Genomic DNA, 20,666 nt, shown 5'->3' on the forward strand with positions numbered 1-20,666 from the left:
AGTTGATGTTGAGAAGCCACATCCAGGAGCCACCGGTTCTTTTCCTCCCAATTTCTTGCTGGCTGGCTTAATCACCACTTAATTGTCCCGCATACGCACCTGGGCTATCCAGCAAGAGGAGTCAGGAAAGCCCGTCTGATCGGAACTGACAGCTGTAACAGCTCCTGGGTGGTGCCAAACGGCCTGCAGGGACGGTTTCCTGGGGATGGCTGCCAAGCGCATCGAGGCCAGGTCAGAAGAGTGCCGCCTGAGCAGGTGAGAGAAGGCACGAGCCCTGCTTAGAGGAGTGTGTTCTGCCTGCTCCCAACGGCCCCATGCCCAGGAGGGTCCGGGACACGGCAGACGAGGGGCTCGCTTGGCCAGTCTGCTGTCCAGCCCCTTGGTGCGCCCGGCGAAGAGCCCCTCTGCCTCCGCCTGGCGGTCTGGTCCTCCATCCCCTTCCCCGAGTCCAACCAGCTGCACCGGGAAGCGCAGAGGTGGGGGCGCAGCTGCTGCGAGCTCAGACGTGGAGGGGTGCTGCCTTGACGCTGAAGGCTCCGCTGGGGTCACGGGGGCCCCTCCTGATGGGCCTCCCTTTCAAGGCCCTCCAGCCGGTGGCCAGCATGCAGCGTGCAGAGCCATGGGCCCCCTTGCATTGCACGTTGCGCAAGGACGCCTGACTTTGTCCTGAACCGCCCGCTGGCCGTGGAACGAGGATGATCCCGAGTTCTGGGGAAGGGAGGGACAACCGAGTGGACCAAAGTCTCCCTTGAGCTTCAAGTGGGAAGCAGAACCTGGACATCCTGGGTCCCGGCCTGCTTCTCTCACCACTAGGCCACACTGTCTGTCTGGGGCTCTGGACCTAGCCTGGGTTACCAGGGATAGAGGGCCAGGTCACTGTGGGAAAGGGCCTCTTCCAGCCACCTCCCTCACTCCAAGGGAGCACGTTCACCAGATAGGCACTGGATTCTAGGCATACTTTCCAGAGCTGGCTTCCCGCTTCCCCCACAAATGCACATTCCACCTTCCAGGGAAATGCCTCTGGGCAGGCATGTGACAAGGCCTGTGCAGGGGAAGAACTATTTTCTCTTGAGGAAGCCTTCTGTGATTGCCCACTGATGCCACGCCATGCGGAAGATGCAAGAGAGGAACCCAGTCACCCTCAAAGAGCCTTGCGGCTTTTTAATGCACCCGCAGTATCCTTTACTGCTGCTTTTCTGCGTGTGGCAACATCCAGCAAAACATTGGTGATTTACGGTCCCCAGGAAGCATGCTGAAGGGCACAGGACTGGGGACCGTCTGTGGCATCCCCTCGGATGTGGGACCAGCCCTCCCGAAGCCACAGGGCCATCCTGGCCCACCGGTCCTCTCAGGCCTCGGAGCTTGCTGCTCGGAAGAGGGCCGCTCGGCCAGGGGCCTACTGCTGACCTCAGCCTTTCCCGCGCACTGGAAGAGCAGAGCGGGATCGCTCCCCCATCCACCCCGGAACCTCCAGGGCTCTCACCCCACAAGCCGACAATCTCCATGCCTTCGCTCAGGCTCCATATTCATTAAGCCCTAATGACTCTATTAATTGAATATGTAAGTTTGCCTAATTAGACACAAGACTTATTTCTTTGGTTTAAAGGGTAAAAATAAAAAATTTAAGCAGGCGAACGAGCTCGAGCATTTAGCGATGATGAATGGGAACTGGGGAAGTGCAATATTCCAATATGAGTGTTGTTAATGGCATCCGTTCATTAGGCGATCTACATTAGTGGAAAGGTCAGTCCGTTTTAGGACTTGATGCATTTCTTAGGCAGTAAATTTAAAACGGGGGTGGGTGTGTCGTGGCAGGGAGGAAGAGCTGAGCACGGAGAACGTGGCCTTGGGTTGCTTGTCAGGCCGGGCCGGAGTTTCCCAAGCAGTGCCTGGCCGGAGCAGGCACACCCCACGGAGCATCCTGTGGGGAAGGGCTTCCCTGATGCCATGGGCCACCCATGTGGGGCCTTGAGGCGATGCGGACAGGCCTCCGGACCCCTGGAACGGCTGCCTCGCGAGGTCCGACTGGATCCACCCAAACCCTTTGTGCAGGATGCAGATGCTAAGAGGGCCCTGCTTTTGGAAATGGCATGCAAGCCGGGAGCTGATTTTTCCACGCAGGGGACAATTTCCTGCTTCTTTGTGGTGTGGCGGTGGGTGTCTGTGGGGGTGGGGTGTCCACTGAACAGTAATTGGATTCCCAGCGATCGTTGGAAAAGCACACCTTGGGCAGAACCCGGACGGGAGGCTAAGCATGTGGGCGTTTGCTCTGCAAGCAAAACCAGCCGCGTCTTCTGTCACAGGAATGCCTGGACACCCCCGGCCGGGAGGGGACATCCAATTTCAGCCGAAGGGCTGTTGTGGGACTGGGGGGCCCTTCCTCATGCGGGGAGTGGAGGATGCCTCCAGCAATCCGCTCAGCAGCCCAGGATCCAAGTGTTGCTCAGGCCGGACAGAAGTGTGTCCACCAAAAGGGAAAGGTGGGGCAGCGCAGACGATCGCAGCCTTTCTGCTTCGCGCCTTGATTCTTCCTGAGTTTGCAGACATTTTAAAAATGGCCATGCTGGTCAAGCCCCTCATCTGGATTCCACAGGAATGGGGGGGGGGTGCCCTGGGGAGGGGGGTGCAGCAGCCCAGTCCCTCTGTAATCATAGCTCTGTTTATTTATGTATTTTGGCTCATGGCCACCGGTGGGACTGTCCCCTCCTTCCGATCCACTCGCGAAGCATCTTTGGGAGCGCCTCCTCCACACATCGGGGGCCAGTTCCGCCCTGTGTGAAGAATCCCCTTTTGGGCCTGTCCTGGACTGACTGCCAGTTTCTTCTTCGGCCAGTTTGTTTCTTCTTTCCTGCTCGACTCCAGGATGAGGAAGGAGGCGAGTTCTCCCCATCTGCTCTCCCCAGGCCAGGCCTCCCTGACGCTCCTCAGCTTCCTCCCCTGCCACCCACGTGCCTTGCAGGGCCTGACGTCACCTGCCAGCCCGGGCATGCCGCCTCCTGGGCCTGTCCCTGCCGGCCTCGTGTGCCCCCTGGGTGTGCATGCAGGCGGGCCGTGGCAGGGTTCAGAAGCCACTGCTTTGTCCACAGGAAGCCTGGCTCAGCCCCAGCCTTCTCGGGTGGGGGGGGCGAGAAAGGCCCTGCTCGGATTATGCCGGAGGAAGCCCCCTCACCCCTTTGTCCACCCGGCCCAGTGTGCCCTTCCTGGACGCAAGCAGCAGCGTGTGGTTCTGCTCCCTGCACCTCGGAAGCTGCCCGTACGCAGGGCTGGCCACAGAGGCAAGTGACTCTCCCGCCTCCGGAGAGGCCTCTTCATTCCTGCGCCAGGATCCCTTCTGCCTGGAGCTGGGACCTTCTCCATGCAGCCTTGCTCCACGCTGGGCCCTGAGTCCCCCCCCCCCCCAGAGCCTTTGCAAAGCTGCTGCCTGCCTGGGTAGCCTGTGCCAACTCAGCTCCACCAGCGCTCAGGCCTTGGGCAGCCTGCTCTGGGCAGCAGCTGCGTCGTGCAGAGGCGGGGGACTCCATCCACGCCGGCGGGCGGTCCAGAGGAGCACCGTGCTGGCTGAAGTGCCGTTTGGGGGGCCACCGCTCTCGCCTCGCTCCACCTGGGGATTGTTTCGCAGCCACCCCAAAGCCGATAAATTGCCGGGGCTTCCCCACCCCGACCGGCTCTCAAATCATCCTCGGGCTCAGAGGCATTTAAAGGATGGCTTCAATTAACCCAGGTAGTGGGGCCGGGTGGAGGGCGAAGCTCGAATCCATGATTTATCCCCGCACTAAAATTAAAACACAAGTATCTGTTGAAGAACGTTTGCTGCCAATGTGACGAGTAATGAGAGTGCCAAGTAATTAATGAGGGACATCGAAGGCTAAAGCACTTGAGGCACAATGGAACATGAGAATTATCTGGCCTTAGCAGATGGATGCCGCAGCTCCATTTTACGCCCAGCAGCCTTCTCCTGCAGCGGGTCCCCCGTGCCTGCTGCTGAAAGATAGACTGCCTCTGAACTGGGAGGTTCCACTGAACCTCTTCGCCATTGAACCGCTAACTCTTCACCAGCGATAAAACCGCCTTCTCAGGGGTTTGTCCAATCCTTCCTGCAAAGGCTTCTGAACCAGTGGCCATCTCTGTATCATATGCTGGTGTGTTTCCAAGGGCAAGAGGAGGTGGACAAGGGGCTGGGCTGTGATGCCGTTGTGGGGAGGTACAGCTGATCTGACACGAGTGCTTTTCCAGGTTCCTAGTCCATTGGAAATACCAGCCACTGACTTGGAGAGAGTCCGTCAGAGGGGGGAATGCAAAGCTCCGGCAGCTGCCAGGCCATGAAGCCGGACTATGGACTTCGCCCCTAAATAAAAGACGTAAACGAACTCTCATCGATTCAGGGTGACAACATCCAGGAGGGATTCTGCAGCAGGCCAGGTGGGTCTCTCTGACTTCGGGCCACTGCCTTTCTGTCCACAACCAAAGTTGTGTTGCTCGGTCAGTTCAAGGACAGATGGACAGACAAGCCTGGCTGGAAGGGCCGGGCTTAGCCTTCAGGCGAGGAAGGACAAGCCCAGCGGCACCCGTTTTGCAGGAACCAGCCCTGTTGCTCCCCAGCAGACTCACCACTGTCCTCCAGAAGAGGCAGTCCCAGGAGGGACGGCCTGAATGGCCAGCCTGCCCCATAGGACGCTCCTTCAGCTCTCCCAGTGGTGTAGCGGGGGCAGGACACGGGTCCGGGAGGGCCCCAAACTGAGCAAGGCAGGCAAAGGGAGGTCGTCTTGGAGGTCGGTGAGGAAATATCCGCCCCCGCTTTCCAAAGCAGAGCCCAAAATTATGTGAGACCCCACCGCGCTCCCCCGTCCTGGGCCATCTGGGGCAATACAAGAAAATACCGAGCGGAGTGCCGCACAGGTCATCAGCGCAAACGTCTCCGGGCTCGCGGAGAGCAGCCGCCTCGCGGTGTCTTCGGAACAAATGGGAGTTTCTGCAACTTTTCCAGGGCAGCCCCGCATAGGCTGCCCTGCTCATTTCCACGGGACGTCCTGCAGGACTCCGCGTGGATTTTACCTGGTGGGAGGCGTTGCATTTTCTGCCTCAAGCCCCCTCAGAACTGCCCTTTCCACAGGGCCCCAAGGTTTGGGTTTATCAAGGGGGAAAGGGTAGGCAGAGCGCTGTGCCGCACTTTCACAAAGCTTTGTCATGTCCTCCCTTGTGGTACAGCCTTGCGCACGGTTGCAAAGGAATACATCCCAGCCGGTTTAATAGGATGCAGGCCGTGTGCAGCTGAGCGAGAGGTCTGCAGCGGGATCTTCCCCAACCTGGCGCTCCCCTCCAGATGCAGCGAAGGTTCTTTAGGGCGCCCCTTGGCACATCTGGGGAGGCAAAGGGGCTTCTCCCCTGGCTGCAGCGGGCTCTGACCTTTGGTCTGTGCGAAGGTACAAAGGCGCGGCCGCGGTCGCTTCGCCTCCCAGCGGCGGAGGCCCGCTTCTCCGGAAGCAGAGAGTGGGGAGGCACAGCGGGAACGCACGGGACGGCCGCGGGGACCCAGGCGGCACCCGAGCGGCCCGTCCGCGACTGCTCCCGCGCGGAGAGCTGCCTGCAGCGCCCGCGCGCCCCAGCAGGTGGCGCCAGCTGCGCGGACGGTGCCTCCCCGCCGCCGCTCCCTCGGAGGCGCGCCCCCGCTCGGGCCGCGCTGGCGCTGGTCCGCGAGGACTAGCCCCTTGGGCGCGAGTGGCAGGATAGCGCGCGCTGCTGGCTCGCGCGTTGAGCGTCCACCCGGCGGGAGTGGCCCGCGGACGGCTTCCTCGGCGGCAGTTCCTCCCGGGAGCCCGAGTGGTGGCTGGCGGGCTGGGGGCACCCGCTGGCAGCCCCGTGCGGAGGGAGCGCGCGGCCTGCCTGCCCTTTCCAGGCTGTCCGAGGAGAGCTCCGGTCGAGAGCAGGATTTAGGGGCGCGATGGGGCGCAGCGGCCTCCGCCTTCGGGGCGCGCTGGGCGAGCGGGGGAGACGGGCTGTGCGGGCCGCGGGCAACAGCCCACGGCGCCCGTCCCATCGCAGCCCCCGGGCCGCTCGGCAGCCCGCCGTGCTCGGGCTGTGCGTGTCCTCGCGGTGGGCACGGTCCAGCCGCGGCGACGCCCTCGGGCGGGCTGGGTAGCGGGCGTCCCGGGGCAGTTGGACGCCCGCAGCGTGGGGCGCCGCGCAAAAGCTGCCTGCGGGGTCGCCGGACCTTTGCCCGCGCGCCGTCGGGCCCGCGGCCAGCTCGCCCCCCGCGGGGGCTCCTCGGCTCAAGGCGTGCCGTTCATGCCCCGGTTCCTCGCGGGGCTTTCAAACCTGGCAGCTTCTGCGCGCCGGGGAGCCCCGTTCACTCGCCAAGCGGATCGTGCCCCGGAAGCGCGCGCCTTGGGGGCTGGGCGTGCCCGCAGCAGGTGTCCCGCCGCGCCCCCGGCTCGGGGCTCGGCCTGTTCCGAGGCAGACCCCGCGCTGCGAAGGGCCCCGATCCGCGCGGCGCCGCCTCAGCAGGCCTCGGGGGCAGCCTTGGGCGCCCGGCGCCGCGAGCTCTCGGCGCTGTCTGCGAACCCGCCTGATCTCCGGGAGCGCGAAGCGGCTTCGCTGCGGGCTCGGATTCCGGACTGCCCCTTCTGTGCGCGCAGAGCACGCGGCGGCGGGGGGGGGGTGCGTTCCAACCCCTCCTTTGGACGGGCATCTGCGCTGCTGCTGGGTTTACTCGTGTGTCCCCCGGGGGGCCGGGACCCCACGGGCTGCCCCAGAGCAACTCTGCCTGCCTCCCCTTTCGCAGAGCTACGCGCCCAACTCATCCTACAGGCTGTGTGTGAGGGGGGGGGCAGTGTTCTGCTCGCCCTTCCTCTTCCCCCAGCGAGCCGTCTGGGGTCCTGTCCTGGCGGCCGCAGAGCGCAGCACTCCCCGAACCGCAGTGCAGGGTGTGCGCGCCCGCGCCCGCGCGGCCTTCCGGAGCGTCCCCGCTGGAGTCGCTCGCGCGCTTGGCCTGGCCCGGCCCGGCCCGGCCCGCGGAGGCAGCCCCGGGCCCGCCGCGCAGGGAGGCGAATGGGCGGGTTGGCAGCCGCGCCGCAGCCCGGAGGCATCGGGGTTGGAGAGGGCCCTGGCGCGGAGGTGTTGCCACCGCGGCCCTGGGCCCGGCGCCCTTTCCTGGGGGCGAAGCAGCGCGCCCGTCCCATGGCTGGCTCCGCGCGCTGCGGGCCGGATTTGTGCGGGGCGCGCGTCCTCCCAGACGTGCTGGCTCACTGCCCCCATTTTACAGATGAGGAGACTGAGGCTGCCGTCCCCAGACCCGCGCTGGAGACGGCCTGTGGCCCGGGTTTCCGAGGAGCAAGCCGTGCCTCTCTGGGAGAGTCATCGCAGCCCCTGCGCTGGCGATGCCCTCGCGCCCCAGTGAGGAGGGGAGAGGCTCTAAGAGAGAGTTTGGGCCCCCCCCCCCCCGCGGCATCACTTTCTGGACGAAGCGCCCCTGGGCTGCTCCAGGCGGGCCTCTCCCCTCGGGGACTCGCTCAGAAACTGCCGCCTCGCGCTGCGCTCCCTGCGCTGCCTCGGGACCGGGGTGCGAATTCTCCCGCGATTCTGGCCAGGAAGGCCTCCCTCGCCCGGCCCTCTCCGTGCCCCCTCCCGCCCCCTCCCCTGCCTTCTCGCTCATCGACCCAGCCAAAGGGGGTGCCGGGAGAGCCTCCCCCGCGGGCGGGCGGACAGGCAGGCAGAGCGCCCGCGCCCCGTGCCTGCCCGCCTGGACGCAGCCGGGGGCTGCGAGGGGGCGGGCTTGGCCGCCCGCCAGGAGGACCTGCCGCTGCCCCGGCCCCCCAGCTGGGCCGGGGGCTCCTCAAAGGGGACCCCGCGCCATTGTCCTGCGAGGCAGGCTGGGCCAGCCTCCCTGGCCCTGCCCTCGCGGCCAATAAGAGGAGGCTGCCTGGACACCTGCCTATATACGGGGACGCGGCCAAATCATCGCGCGGATCTTGGGGAGAGAGGGAAAGAGCCGGCCAGCGCCTGTCCGCCCGCCTCGGGTCAGAGAAGTGGGGACGCCTTCGCTGCGGCAGAGCTCCCGCGGAGATGACTTCCAGCAAGATCGAGATGCCTGGGGGCGTGAAGGCGGACCCGGCGGCGCTGATGGCTTCCCTGCAGCTGCTGCCCTCGCCCACCCTCAACCTGGAGATCAAATACACCAAGGTGAGTGCTGCTCCTCGCCGCTGCCCGGGCACACGCTCGAGGAGACCAGAGCTGCCCGCTCTCCGCTGGGAAGCGCGCTTTGCTCGCCCCCGAGGAGAGACCGGTCCCTGCCCCGCCGAAAGAGCGTCGCCAGACCCCGGACGCGCGCAGCGCACGCTTCCTTTGCGCAGAGGGGGAAATCCACGGGGAAGCCGACCTGCGCGGGAGCCTTCCCAGGACCGAGCGTGCCGTGTCGTCTGTCTGACACTTTAACCCACTGATCAGTCGCTTCTTCCCAGGAAAGGCGCTTTCCCCAGCTGTGCCCGAGCCGCGTCCGGGGAAGGTGTTGCCTGTCTCTTGTTACGTGTTACTGAAATTCGCAAAAAGGTGTTCACGTTTGTTAAAAGTGGTGTGTGCCGTTCCAGGGCCACTTCCTTCGCAATTCTTGTAGATTTCATCCAGCCGAGTAGTTGCAGCTTTGAGAAGGGGGTTCTCTTGGCTGATTTTCTGGGGAGGCAAACCTCATCCAGAAGGAACCCTGTTAGAAAATGCTCTTTTACTTGGAAGCATGAACGGCAGGCAGTTGCGTGTGAATTCCGCCAGTGCTCGGGGCGGGCGGCATCTCCCCTGGACCGAGATATGAATGTTTTCCCCGCGTCTGATTCTGCTCTGCAAACGTCGGCGAGTCGCGCTATCCAGAAATGACACCGCAGCCCGAGAAAGGCGTGGTTCATTTTCCAGCTGTGAATTTCTGGTTCTGTTATTAAAATACTTTGGGCACGATCCTGTGGGGAGCTCCCCGACAGGATCCCCACTGAGATGAATGCGGACAGTGGCACAGGGGCTTGTTCAAGGCATCTTCTCGTTCTCCTAATTTTGGTCCCACGGTGCTTTGAAAAGGACATTAGATATCAGGGTTGCAAAAATGACACCATTTTTTTAAAAGAAAGTACAAAAAGTACTAAAGCAGGTAAATGTACGCTAGGTAAAGAAATGCCACGGATACAAGCAATTTATTTATTTCATTTAGATACTGCCCAATAGCCGAGGCTCTCTGCTTTACTTAAAAAACAAAAAACAAAAACACGCTACTCCAAACTCTGTTTTAATTTTTATGGGTGTTCCCAATTTTTAATTCAAAATTGCGGGAACCCCTTAATAACCCATATCAAAATGCAGTAGCCCTAGAATGGTTTGCAGATAATGAAAATACGTGAGCTGTTTAAACATCGGGAGAAAAATGGATGCATCCCGGATTTCTTGTGTGGCATTTCCTTGCCGGTAGAAAATGGGGAACACCTTGCGCAAGGTAAGGCTTGTTGCCCAGGGTCCGCGTGGGCAGAAACCACCGAGATTACGCTATTTACGTTCTCATTGGTTTCAATGGGAGAAAATTAAGTTGGGGGGGAGCACTCAAGTGGGTGGGAAACAAAGGGCTGTGCAAATCCCTTCCTTCGGCCGGTCCCGCTCCCCGCAGCCTCGCACTGCAGACTCGCTGCTTCCCAGTTGGGCGGCCCCCCCACGGAGCAAACGCCCCCCAAGATCCCGCCGCCGCCCTCCGATTCCTTCGCCGCCCTCTGATTCCATCGCATCCTCCTCTTCGGTCGGTACCAGTAATGCCGAAAGGGGCTCCGCGTGGGCTGGACGGATTTGCTGGTGGTCGAGGCACATCCTCGTCCTGGTGGCCGGTCCTTGGAAGGGCCTGCCGGATGTTGCAAAGCGTCCCCCGCGGTTCCTGGAAGCGGCAAGGTTTCTCCAGCCCGGGGACAGCCGAGGATCAGAGGGGCAGCTCGGCCAGGGCGAACGGGGCAGATTGGGCTGGGCACCTGCGCAGCGCGATCCTTTGCTGCTTTGCCCGGCAGGAAGTCACCCCGACTTTCTGGGGGCTTCCCCCGCCCCCATCGGGTTAGCCCTGCGGCCTTACGCTGCGCGAGGGTTCTCGGGGCTGCGGCCCGCGGTCTCTGCTGCCTTTTCCTTCCGTGCGGGGGCCCGGGGCCTGCTCCCGCGACGTGGCGCACGCCGCCGCCTGGGACCCTGTCCGAGGACCAGGCGATCCGGGCTCCAGTCCGTCACCGGGCGCCCTCGGATGGGGATGCTGTGCGCAACGCGCCGCTCCGTGGAGAGCGGGCGGTGGATGGAGGACGCATGGCGGGAGGGGTGTGCGGGGCGAGGCGGGAGGGGCGCAGGGGCAGGATGGGGCAGAAGGCTTGTCCCCCAAAGCGCCTCGATAAGAGAGTGGGCAGCTGCGCGAGACCCGCCGCAGCCCAGGCCCCTCGATGGGAACCGCGGTCCCCACCGCGTTCCTCTGCACAGCCGTCGCTCGCGGGTTTCCCCCGCTGCCTCCCAGGCATTCTGCAACGAGCCGACGGGGCTGCCTTCCGGAGAGCGCGGTGCGGGGTGCGGTGCGCTGCGGTGCGGTGCGGATGGAAGGCCCAGCCTTGCCCTGGTGGGTCCCCCCGTTGGCCGGAGCCCCCCCTCGCAACCCCCACCCTCCCTTTCCCCCGCCCGCTGTCTCTCCGCAGGCGAGACGAGTGATTTATGGCTAAGTGCAGCCCCGAATTGGGTGTTCGGGCTCCGGCCGACTTTTATCCATGATCCACCTTCCCACTTATTGGAAAGAAAAACAGAAGGAGAAACGATGGCCTGGCACCGGCTTCCTTCGGTCCATGGGGTCACTCCTCTCCCTCCCGTGGCAACTTTTGTAAACAAAGGGGAACGCTTCATGTCCAGAAGGGTCCTGGATGGGGGGAGGAGGTATCCAGCATCCCGGGGGTTTGCCGCACGCCCCCTGCCCCTCTCCTTCCCAGGAGCGCGGGAGCCGCTTGGGATGCAGCCTCCCTCTTGCTCAGGATGCAGCGCAACTTCGCCACTTCCAGCTGGCGCGAGTCGCAGGGCTGCTGCCAGCCCGAGATGAACAGAGGGGCTGTGGCAGCTGTGCCAGCCGGGCGGGGGTGTTCAGGGGGCCCTCTCATGGGACGAGGCGAGGGGGCCGCCTCACGCGTGAGATTTTGAGCATCGGGAAGGAGCTGGAGAGAAATTTGACACCGGGCACAGCTTCCGATCCTTTCCAAAGCACTTTTCTCGCCTCTCTGGAACTCACGATTCCACCAGCCGCACGTGGAAATGCCCGTTTCTCCATAACATCCCAAGTCTAAGATGGGGGGGGGGGGGGGGGGTGCTGGCAGGGGGGAAGGTTCAGGAAATATTTTGCTCGTTCTGCAAGCTGTTTACATAGCCAGGAGGTCTGCATTAAATAAATCCAGCATGTTCGAATGCGCACTGAAGGAAAGCAATCCATGGCAGTGCATCAATCGGCTTGCATGGGGAACGCTGGCTGGTGCCGCGGGGTGGGGAGCGCCGCACGGGCCCCCAGTGCCGCTGCAGCCCCGCATCTTCCCACCACGCACGCCTTCAACCCGGCTTGCCTTTGAGGAAGCTGCAGTATTATCGCAAACATTTTCCTGGTCCAGGGAAGGGGAACTGCAGCAGAGGCAGATAGCACCAAGTGTTGACAGCGGGAGGCCTGGGAGGCCCTGGAGAAGCCCCCCCCCCCCCCCGCCCCACTGCCTCACAGGGTCTGTGTGTGTTCCGCCCATTCAGGAGCAGCAGCCCGGCTGCTGGGGGAATCCTCCAGGGCTGGATCGGCCCTGAATGCTGCAGTGGGAGCCCTGGCCCAGAGTGCCCCTGCCGGCCGCAGCCTCTGTGCGAGGTGCCCGCACTGATCAATGCGGGGTTTGCGCCTGGGCACAATTGCTAGGAAATGGATCCCAAGGATGCTGGTTGATCTGCTCTTCCTTCCGGTGTGCCGTCAGGAATTGATTTCATTGAGCTGTGCTTGCTTGGAAGGGGAGTCCACACAAGCTGGGACCCGGGAAGAGGCCTGGGCAGGGGCCTCTCCACCCATGGCCAGTTAGATCCCTGGGGACTCAGGGAGAATCGAGTGATCCCCGCAAGGTCCAAGATGCCAGCAGGGGGAGGTTGGTGCTGAGTGCGAAAGGGCTGTGGCGGGCGCCGTCAGGCCTGGCTTGACTTCCCAAGCGAGCCGCACAATCCCGGCAGGGAGCAGCCGTGTTCTGGTGGAGCAGCAAGGGCTGTGGAAGGTCCTTTGCGAGGCCACCAGGAACCCAGGATTCCTCATGGCTGCACGGGAATGGAGTGTCGTGCCCCAGAATCCCCTGGGGTGTGGCAAAATGGCAGCTGCGGTGTGCCACTGGTCATGCAGGGCTGCTTGTGCTCGGCCCTGGCTGGGCAGTCCCGCAGAGGCTTAGCTTGACACTCCGGAAGCAGGTTCCTCGGGTGTCCCTGTGGGTGCTTTGCACTGCTCGCCCTGTGGGGGGACTGCGGCAGGGCAGCGGGGGCTGCCAGCACTGGGCTGGCTCCCTCCGCATCCAGCCCTGGACTGGGAGCTCCTCTCTGCTCGTTCCCTTCTTTCCTCCCTTTTGGCTGGCCCTTTGAAACTGCAAGACGATGCTGGCTGTTTAAAGCAGAGGCATTCAGGCCCGGCAGCAATCAGCCCCTGCACCACCTGCAGGGCAGCCTCAGTGGCACGTTTAGGGGGCTGCTTCCCCCTCCCTCCCTCCCTCCCTGCCTCCCTGCAGGCTTCCTGTTGGAGCCACTGCAAATGTGCCAGTCCAGGCCGCCCGATCCAGCCGCAGGGCGCAGCACACGCTCTTGCGATCCCAAACCTGGCTGAAAACAAGCCTTCATTTTGAAGTCAGTTTAAACAAACCAAAGCCATTTGCCGCAGATAAATTCTGCCTGGATTGGGAAGCTTTTGCTGGCCCCAGTAAGTGGCCTTCTAAAGCTTGCGATCTGTCAGCAGGCTTAGCACATTTTTATTGCGAAGAAGTAACGAGATGCAATCGCACCTGCAGGCCCATGCAAGGCTCCCTGGGATGGGGCTGCCCTGGAGCCGAGGAAGCGAGGAGCTGCCCCTGCAGAGCTGGCCGTCGGGCACGCTCCGGCCGGCACAGCTCGGCAGCCACACTCCCTGGACTTGGGGCACGAGGAGCATCAGCACAGCCTGCCCGGGGTTCTGGCTGGGCCCGGTGGGGCTCCGGCCGCACAGTCGCCTTCCGTTGGCGGCCCTCCCGAGCCTCTCGCCACTTCCTCCATCCTTCTGCTTACTAGAGGGATCTGCTTAGGATGCGAAGGGGGGGAGCCTCCGTCTGGAAGCGCCTCCGTGCGGCTCAGATAAACAGCCCAGCCCAGAAAGACAAAGTGGTGCCGTGAATGGGGAGGCGATGCTGGGGAGCCTCGGGACGAGCTGGCGGGGCTGCGCAAAGGCGAGAGGCTCCGCTCTCCCCCCGCACTCGCCTCTTTCTCCCGGCTGTATAAACTCCATATAAACACTTCCAGGGGAGCTGGCGGAATTGTAAGCACAAGCTGGTGGTCGGGGGCGTGCGTGGCTTCCCGTGGGCAGAAGTGCGAGGGGGGGAGAGGGAGAGAAGGATTAAAAGGGGGTGTTGGCGCGACACCCCCCACTTCCGAAGGAGGGGCCCCGGGGCCTCAGTGTGCCAGGCAAGGCTGTGTGCCTGGCATGCGCCTTCGCAGCTGTATCTCCTCCTGGCATGGGGCAGGGATCTTTCCCAGGGTGGCCCTGCCCCCAGGCAAAGCCCCGTGCTGCCAAGGGCACCTTCGGCCCAAGAGATGCGCACCTGGTTGCAGAGCTGGGCCCGGCTGTGTGTGGCTCGCGCCCCTCGCAGAGGCTGGGGACACACTCAAGAGCGTGGGGAGCTTTGCCACAGGACACCAGGGCAGCGTGGCCCAGGCAGCGTGGCACTCCTGCCTCGTGCTGGCCAGCCAGGGCGGGCAGGAGCGGCAGCTGTAATAGCCGCAGGAGCACGAGCACCGAGCACCGCCCTGCACAAAAGAGGGTGAGGGGAGGAGGCGTGCGCCGCACAACCCCACCTCGGCTTGCAGGTGGCCAACGCAGACAGGTTGCATTTTTGTTTGGAAACAGGAGCACATTGTGTGGTTCTCCGTGCAACTCTGCTGGGTGAGGCTTAGCCTTCCGTGATGGTGGCCTCTTGTTTGCCTGGGGACCACGCCGGAATGCCGGCTCTGTCCGCTGGTCTGTATGGTGCGCTCTTGGAGGGCCTGGGAGCAAACCGGGAAAGAGGCACGTGCCTCGGGTGTCTTGCAGCAAAGAGCGCTTTGCCAGTGGCCTCATCCTGGTCACTGGCACCGCATTGCAAAGCGGGTCCCCACAGGGTTGTCGTGGTACCACAGAGGCGAGAGGGGGCTTGGCAACGCAGGCCCTCGTCCCCACTCAGCCCGGAAGCTGGCCGGCTGACTCGGAGCCAGTCGCTCACTTTCAGCCCAGCCTACCTTGCAGGGTTGTTGCGAGACTAAAACGGAGCAGGGGAGCCCTGTATGAGCCCCTTCCTTGCCAGAGGGGAAAAGGCAGCGAGAACTGCTCCTGTGCCCCCTCCTGCAGGACCCACAGTGCAGGATGCGGCCAGGGCAGCCCTGGTGGGTGGCGTCCCTCTCCTTAGGCTGGCCCCCCGGTGAACATCGGCCTGCTCGGAGAGGAGAGGGGAGCAGGGGCTGAGGCCTGCCACTGCTGCAGGTCGCTTCCGGGGTGCATTTCAGGAGAGCCTCGCTTGCGCTGGCCACTCGCTTGGGTGGTCCGCCGTCCCACAGCAGGCCTTGCCTGCCTGCCTGGCATTTCTGCACCACTCGGGTCTCGTCTCATCTTTGCACACGCGGTCCTCTCACAGCCAGAGCAGACCCCCAGGACACCCCTGCGTGCCTGCCCCTCCCTCCGGGTCCAGCTTCCTTGGCAGGAAGGACGGGGCTGCACTGCTTCCCCTTCTGGGCCCTTCGCCCCCTGCTTGGAACGGCAGCCCCCCAGGCTCGCGCGGGAGGCGTACGGAGCACGTGCTGTGGCAGAAAGAGCCCCCTCCAGGCTGCCCCCATCCACTCCCGCCCCTCCCAGCTCTGCAGGGGGAGCCACAGCAGGCGCCCAGGCCGGATGGGGGGCAGCCAGCGCGAGCCTCATGCCAGGGCTGCTCTTTCCCGTGGGGCAGGGGAGGGGCCGAGAGCGCTGGGTGCTCCCAGGGAGGCGTGAGCGGCTGGGTGGGCGTGGGAACCGCTCTCCTGTCCTGCCCGGGGCCTCTTGCAGCACCCGGCAGGGCTGGGGAAACGCGCTCTGCACGTGCTCCAGGCCGCTTCCTCCTGCTCCCCATCTGCTCCGGGTGGAAGCGGCGGCTGGGCCAAGCCCCGGGAGGCCCTCGCAAAGCAGGCCCAGTTCTCCTCCGGGCAAACGTGTCTTTGGAGCCCAGCGCTTCGCTTGATGTTTGCTTTGCAACCGAATGTCTTTGGCCTCTCCTTGCAAAAAACATCAGGATGGAGTGTGTATCAAGTTTAAAAACAACAACAACAGCCCGGCTTTCTGTCCCGCATCCTTTGAGTGTTGTTTGTCCTGGCTCGCACCGCAGAGAGAGGGTGTGTGTGAGCGCGCCTTGGTGTGCGCAAGAATGGGAGGCGTCTCTGGTTTTGTTGGGGGGCCCATGGGGCCTCGTGGAGGCTTGCCCTCCCTGCACAGACCTCCAGCTTCTTTCCTAGCTTTGGCCTGAGGAATGGCCGGGGAGGGGGGCTCACGGGGGAGGGGGCTCCCGCATTTCCTTCTGCTGGCTTGCTGATTCCGTGGACTCTAATTTCCGAACTTCATGCAGGGAGTTTCAGATTTACTTCCTTTTTAAATTAAATCCACCCTCTTGCACGGCCGCACGGCACCCCAGGGAGCAGTCAGTCATGCGCGCTGCATTCTCGCCAGCCGAAATTTCGCCATGTTGGTTGTTAACTTCAAAACAGGCCAAGGCTGCTTGAATCATCTGCCTTGGACAAAAAGAAAACAGGGCACATCTCAGGATGCCTTTCGGTCCAGCAAATTAGCATACGGCAGCACCGTGGAGAAGGAAATTAAAATGAAGCAAATAGTAAGCAGCAGATTTTTCTCATCATCCCTCAAGCTCAGATATTCGCCTGCAGCTCTGGCTTCCGGCGTGATGCTCTCCGCAGATCGAGACCTGGAGAAGTGCATCCTTCCCTTCCGACATTGTTAGGCAGGCTCTGGCAGAAGTGGGGGAGGTGACCCCCCTGCAGGTGGAAGGACGCCTGGAAGGGGAGCCACTGCCTCCCCATGCCTGCTTGTGGGCCTTGCTGCCAGCCCCTGCCCCGCCAGCCTCCTCCTCGGTGACAGTGTCTTCTCCCCATTACGGCCGCCAGCCGCTCCTCCCGCCCCTCCTCTCACCCCACTGCTCGCTTGGCAGCAAGACCCCCGGAGCAAGCTGGCTGCGGCCCCTCCTTTCCCCCTTTGCCCTAGGCCAGGCCTCCAGACTGCAGGGCCCTGCCAGGCTTGGCCCCTCAGCAGGTGTCCAGCCAGCCGCCCCGGCCTGCTGGAGCGGAGCAGAAGCCCCCTCGGCCCACCTGCTGTGCCCTCCTCCGCAGAGTGGCTCTCCAGAAGCACCGTGGGAAGCCCACCGTCGGGCCCTGGGGCCTGTGTCCCTCACAGCCAGCTCCAGGCTGTGGCCAACGTGAAGGGCAGAGGTCGGCCGCAGGTGCACGCCCCGCTGCCCCCACCCCTCACATGAGGAGGGCAGCCAAGTGGTGTGGGAGGCGGGACGCTCCGGCCCCCCTGTCAGGCCCACCTGCAGCCTCGGAGGCTGCCGCCCAGGGTCCCTTTGGCATAAGACGGCAGAAGGAACCCTGCGCCTCCGCAAGGGAGAAATGGGAGTGCTTGCCGGCCCCCTTCGCCCCTGTGTTCTGAAGCCAGCAAAATGGCACAGGGCACGGGGGGACCCCCAAGGACCCCTCTGGGGGTTTTTAGTGGAGATGCTGCCCGCAGGAGCCTCTGCCGTCCCGTCCGGCTGGGCCCATCGAGGTCCCCCGCGCCCTTTCCCGACTGCCCCGCTGGCTCCTCTTGCGGTCGTGCCTCTTGCCCCCCGCGACTCCATCTTCCAGATGCCGCCACTGGAAACACGGCCCTGATGGGCCATGCCAGCCGGCTCATATTTTACGACCTGAGACTCACATGCTCTGCAGAGAGTTCCTGATGCAGACATTTCTGTTGGAGAGGAACGGTGGAATTTCTCCCCCAACCTTTCCTGTCCTCCCTTCATAGTTTATAGCCGGGAGTAACGGGACGCCACCAAATCTTCTCCATCCGCCCCATTTCAGGAGATGCCTCTCTCTTTTTTTCTTGCTGTGAGACAATCCAGACCCCTCCGTTTTATGCTTTCAAGCTTCCCTCGTTGGTTTATAAGCTCTTGCTCTTATTTCGCTGCTTTTTGTACTGAAGCCGAAGCTCCGATTCCAGAGGAGGCGATGGCATTGGAGAGGGTTCGGAAATGGATCAAGAGCAAAAGAGCACATCCCAGTGCCATTCCAGAAAATCTCGGGGTCGTACGTCTCGGACGAAAAGCTGCAGCTGTTGTGCCCGAGCCGTTTGTCCCACGGCTCTGCTGAGGCTCCCCCAGTTCTGTGGTGGCAGGAAGGGCATGTCCTTTCCCAGAGGATTGTCCAAGCTGTGTCTTTCTTTCCCGGCCTTTCCGTAATCCCGTTCACAAGTGCAGGGGATGCTGCGGCCACGGGGCTTTTGGGCATGACTTTGTTCCACCGTGACTTTTAATACCGGGCTTAAAATCCTGGGGGAAAACTTGGGGGAGGCCCCAAAGGACTCAGGTGCTGTGCAAAGCCCCCATCCCACGTGTGAGGCGTGCAGGGAAGGCCCCTGTCGAGGGGCTGCATGGCCCGCCGGGTGAGCCCCAGCGCCCGTCCTGGAAAAAGGCTGCTTGGGCCTGGGGTTCATGGGGAGGCAGCCGACGGGTGTTGCAAGAGGGCTTGTCCATTGTGAGAATCCTGACTTCTGCACAAGTTCACCCTGCCAAGGGGTTCAGGTTGCCCTGGCAGGGGCTCCCATCAGGCACAGCCACTGTGGCCCATGGTTAGGAGGGCTGGGAGGTGCTGTCCCAGGCATCTGCACAGCAAAGGGGGAAGCCCCTTCCGACAGAAGCTTGAAGCCCCCTCAGGGCGCCCCCAGCCCTTCACCACCCTGGGCCCCCTCCTGAAACCAGGCACTTCCGCTGCCAGCCGCTTGCTCCCTGCGAGGAGGGCAGGGGGTGTGTGCCCGACCTTGCGGGCTCCTCCATCAAGCCACAGCCTCCTGGAGACTCCCTGGGCAGAAGCCGCTCTGTAGCACCTGACCGCAGTGTGGGCACCACTGCAGGTAGGCAGCGAAGGCAACGGACCAGAGCCCTGGGTGCCCCCATGCCGGCAGATTCTCGGGCACCAGCCGTGCAGGCAGACAGAATGCTGGTCTGGGGGACTGCAGGTCAGGGAGGCCTGCCCCATGCCTGGCACAGTGGCTGAGGACGCGTCCCAGCGAGCATGGCTCCCCGCTGGAGCCGGGAGCTGGCGGCCTGAGCCAGGTGCCACCTCTCCTGGTCTGTCAGGGCAGGCAAGCCTCTCCTCTCTCCTTTGGCATGGAGCAAGAGCAGCTGCAGGAGCGGCCAGCTGCAGCCCCCCGGGACGCTCCTCGCGGCAGAGGCCAGCCACGGCGAGATCCCCGGCCCAGCCTCTCGGACGCGGAGCTGCCAACTCCCGGGTTCCGCGGAGAAACTAGGACACGCAGCTGCAGAGAGGAAGAGCGTGGGGAAGAGGGGAGGAGTGGATGCAGCCAGGGAAGCTCTGTGTTTGCGTCCTCCCGACCCCATCTGGACACCTGTGGCACTCATTCTCGCAACGGGGACTCTCGGTGTTCCCCCTCCGGACACACCTCCGTCCGGGAGAAGCATCCTCGCTCCACCTGGGACAGGCCCTCTGAAGGGGGACTGCATCCCCAGGCACTCGTGTGGCTAAATCTGATGAGCAAGTACAGAGATATCGAGGAACAAAAGCATGCGCAGAGTGCTTTTGCTCTCATGCTGGGGAAACACAGTCTGCCCCAACCATTCTTGGAAGAGGCCAAACGCAGAACCTCTGTAATGCTATCCGGACATTCAGGCCTGATTTGGGTCATTCGCTCGGAACGATGTCCTGATAGCTGCCTCGCCTTCTCCTCTTCCATCGCAGAGGAGTCCCCTTGCTTCCTTCCCCTTTGAGCTAAGGAGCCTCTGGGCGGTCGCCGTGCTTTCTGTGGACCCAAACACCCCTGTGGAGTTTTCTTGCGTGGAAGCGTCCGCCACCATCGCCGATAGTGCTTCACCTCCGATTTGCAGGCTCCCAAACCTCCTGGCTGACGATGGTTGTGGCCATATTTTTGGAAGCTTGAGAGAAAAGGGAAGCACCTCCCCAGGATCCACATGGGTTGCAGTCTTTGAAACCACTGTATCCCCAGGCTCTTCTTATAAGGGCCGAAATTTGGCTGGTGGCTGAGCTTCTGTGCTGCCCTGGGACGCCCCACAAGCATCCGAGGGGCTCAGGTCCTGGCCCAAGGGGCCCAGAGGGGTGGAAGGCACCCAGAGGACTCAGAGCGGCACACACCTTGGGGATGGCGAATGGCGAGCTGCGAGGGGAGTGAATGGGGCAGAGGAAGCACCTCTGGGGCAGAAAGGATACAAAAGCGCCCTTGACGGCCCAAGTGGTGACTTTTTCCATATAATTCAGTTAAGATTCATGGCTCTGGAGAACACCAGTGATCAGCAGGAAGAACTGATGGCACCTTTCTAAAATTTACTGTTGTTTACTTCAAAGCGGGGAAACGGAAGAATAGTCAAGTCTGTTGGGGTATTATGGCGATTCTGATGCACCATGAGGCAGATGATCTATGAAAGTTCAACCCGGCTGGACCTTGGCTGCCCTTCCACTAGAGCACTGTCCCTTGTAAAATATTTATTTGTTCGGTTGATGATTTAAAGTGTTTGTATCCTGCCCTTCACAGTGTCTCAGGCACTGAGTCACCCTTTCTCACGTACAGCAAGGAGGCCCGTGTTGAGTTTTGGCACGATGGTTTCAGAGGGATTTGCCGAGTGGGGGGTGCTTTCAAAGCCTAGCGGGCTCAGGAGGGAGGTTCGAAGGGAACCGTTCCTGCCTGAAAAGCCTGCCCCGTTGGCCCTGATCCGCTCCGGCATCTCTCCATCCACCCCTGGACAACCCCCTCACTTAGCCTCATGCCACAGTTTCCTGCAGAGCTTCAGGAGAACGAGCAAAATCATTCTGTTTGGATATGTGCTTGTATTTGCAAATGGAAGAAATTTCATAAATGGATTCTGATTTTTGGAGGGGGGTTTTTCAGACCAAAGTTGCTGGGAACTTTCTTTCCTTCTGCTATTGTACACTTGGCAAAGACCCGAGCTCAGGTTTTTAATTAATACCTTAAGCTCTCCTATTGCCTTTCAATATAGTGGTAAATGGGCCTTTATTGGGAAATGAGTCATAAATGCTTTTTAAAAAAGTCCCACAACAGATTACAGCATTTGGCTTTTGCTGGGAATTCCGCTGTGTGTTTATTTGCTCGACAGAAACCGACCTTTGCAAAGCTCTTTGCACCCACCTGGACTCTCGGAAGT

The 20,666-nt window shown here is 62.3% G+C and overlaps 1 protein-coding gene across 3 annotated transcripts in view; it reads left to right on the forward strand.

The window, feature by feature from the left end:
- Positions 1-17: 17 nt before the first annotated feature.
- Positions 18-20,666, forward strand: part of ALDH1A2 (aldehyde dehydrogenase 1 family member A2) — a 48,565-nt gene continuing 27,916 nt past the window's right edge. Inside the window, exons 1-2 of one of the 3 annotated variants that reach the window (XM_044438889.1) lie at positions 136-255; positions 4,234-4,419. Coding sequence is in view for 1 of the 3 variants with exons in the window: in XM_044438888.1 (XP_044294823.1) it covers positions 8,059-8,175 (117 nt within the window). In the remaining 2 variants the exon portion in view is untranslated. Of the gene's footprint in view, positions 256-4,233; positions 4,420-7,784; positions 8,176-20,666 lie in introns of those variants that run through there. The other 2 variants (XM_044438890.1, XM_044438888.1) reach the window with 2 other exon arrangements.

The sequence above is a fragment of the Varanus komodoensis genome, unplaced genomic scaffold, assembly GCF_004798865.1.
Source record: "Varanus komodoensis strain SLA01 unplaced genomic scaffold, ASM479886v1 scaffold33, whole genome shotgun sequence".
Classification (NCBI taxonomy): domain Eukaryota; kingdom Metazoa; phylum Chordata; class Lepidosauria; order Squamata; family Varanidae; genus Varanus; species Varanus komodoensis.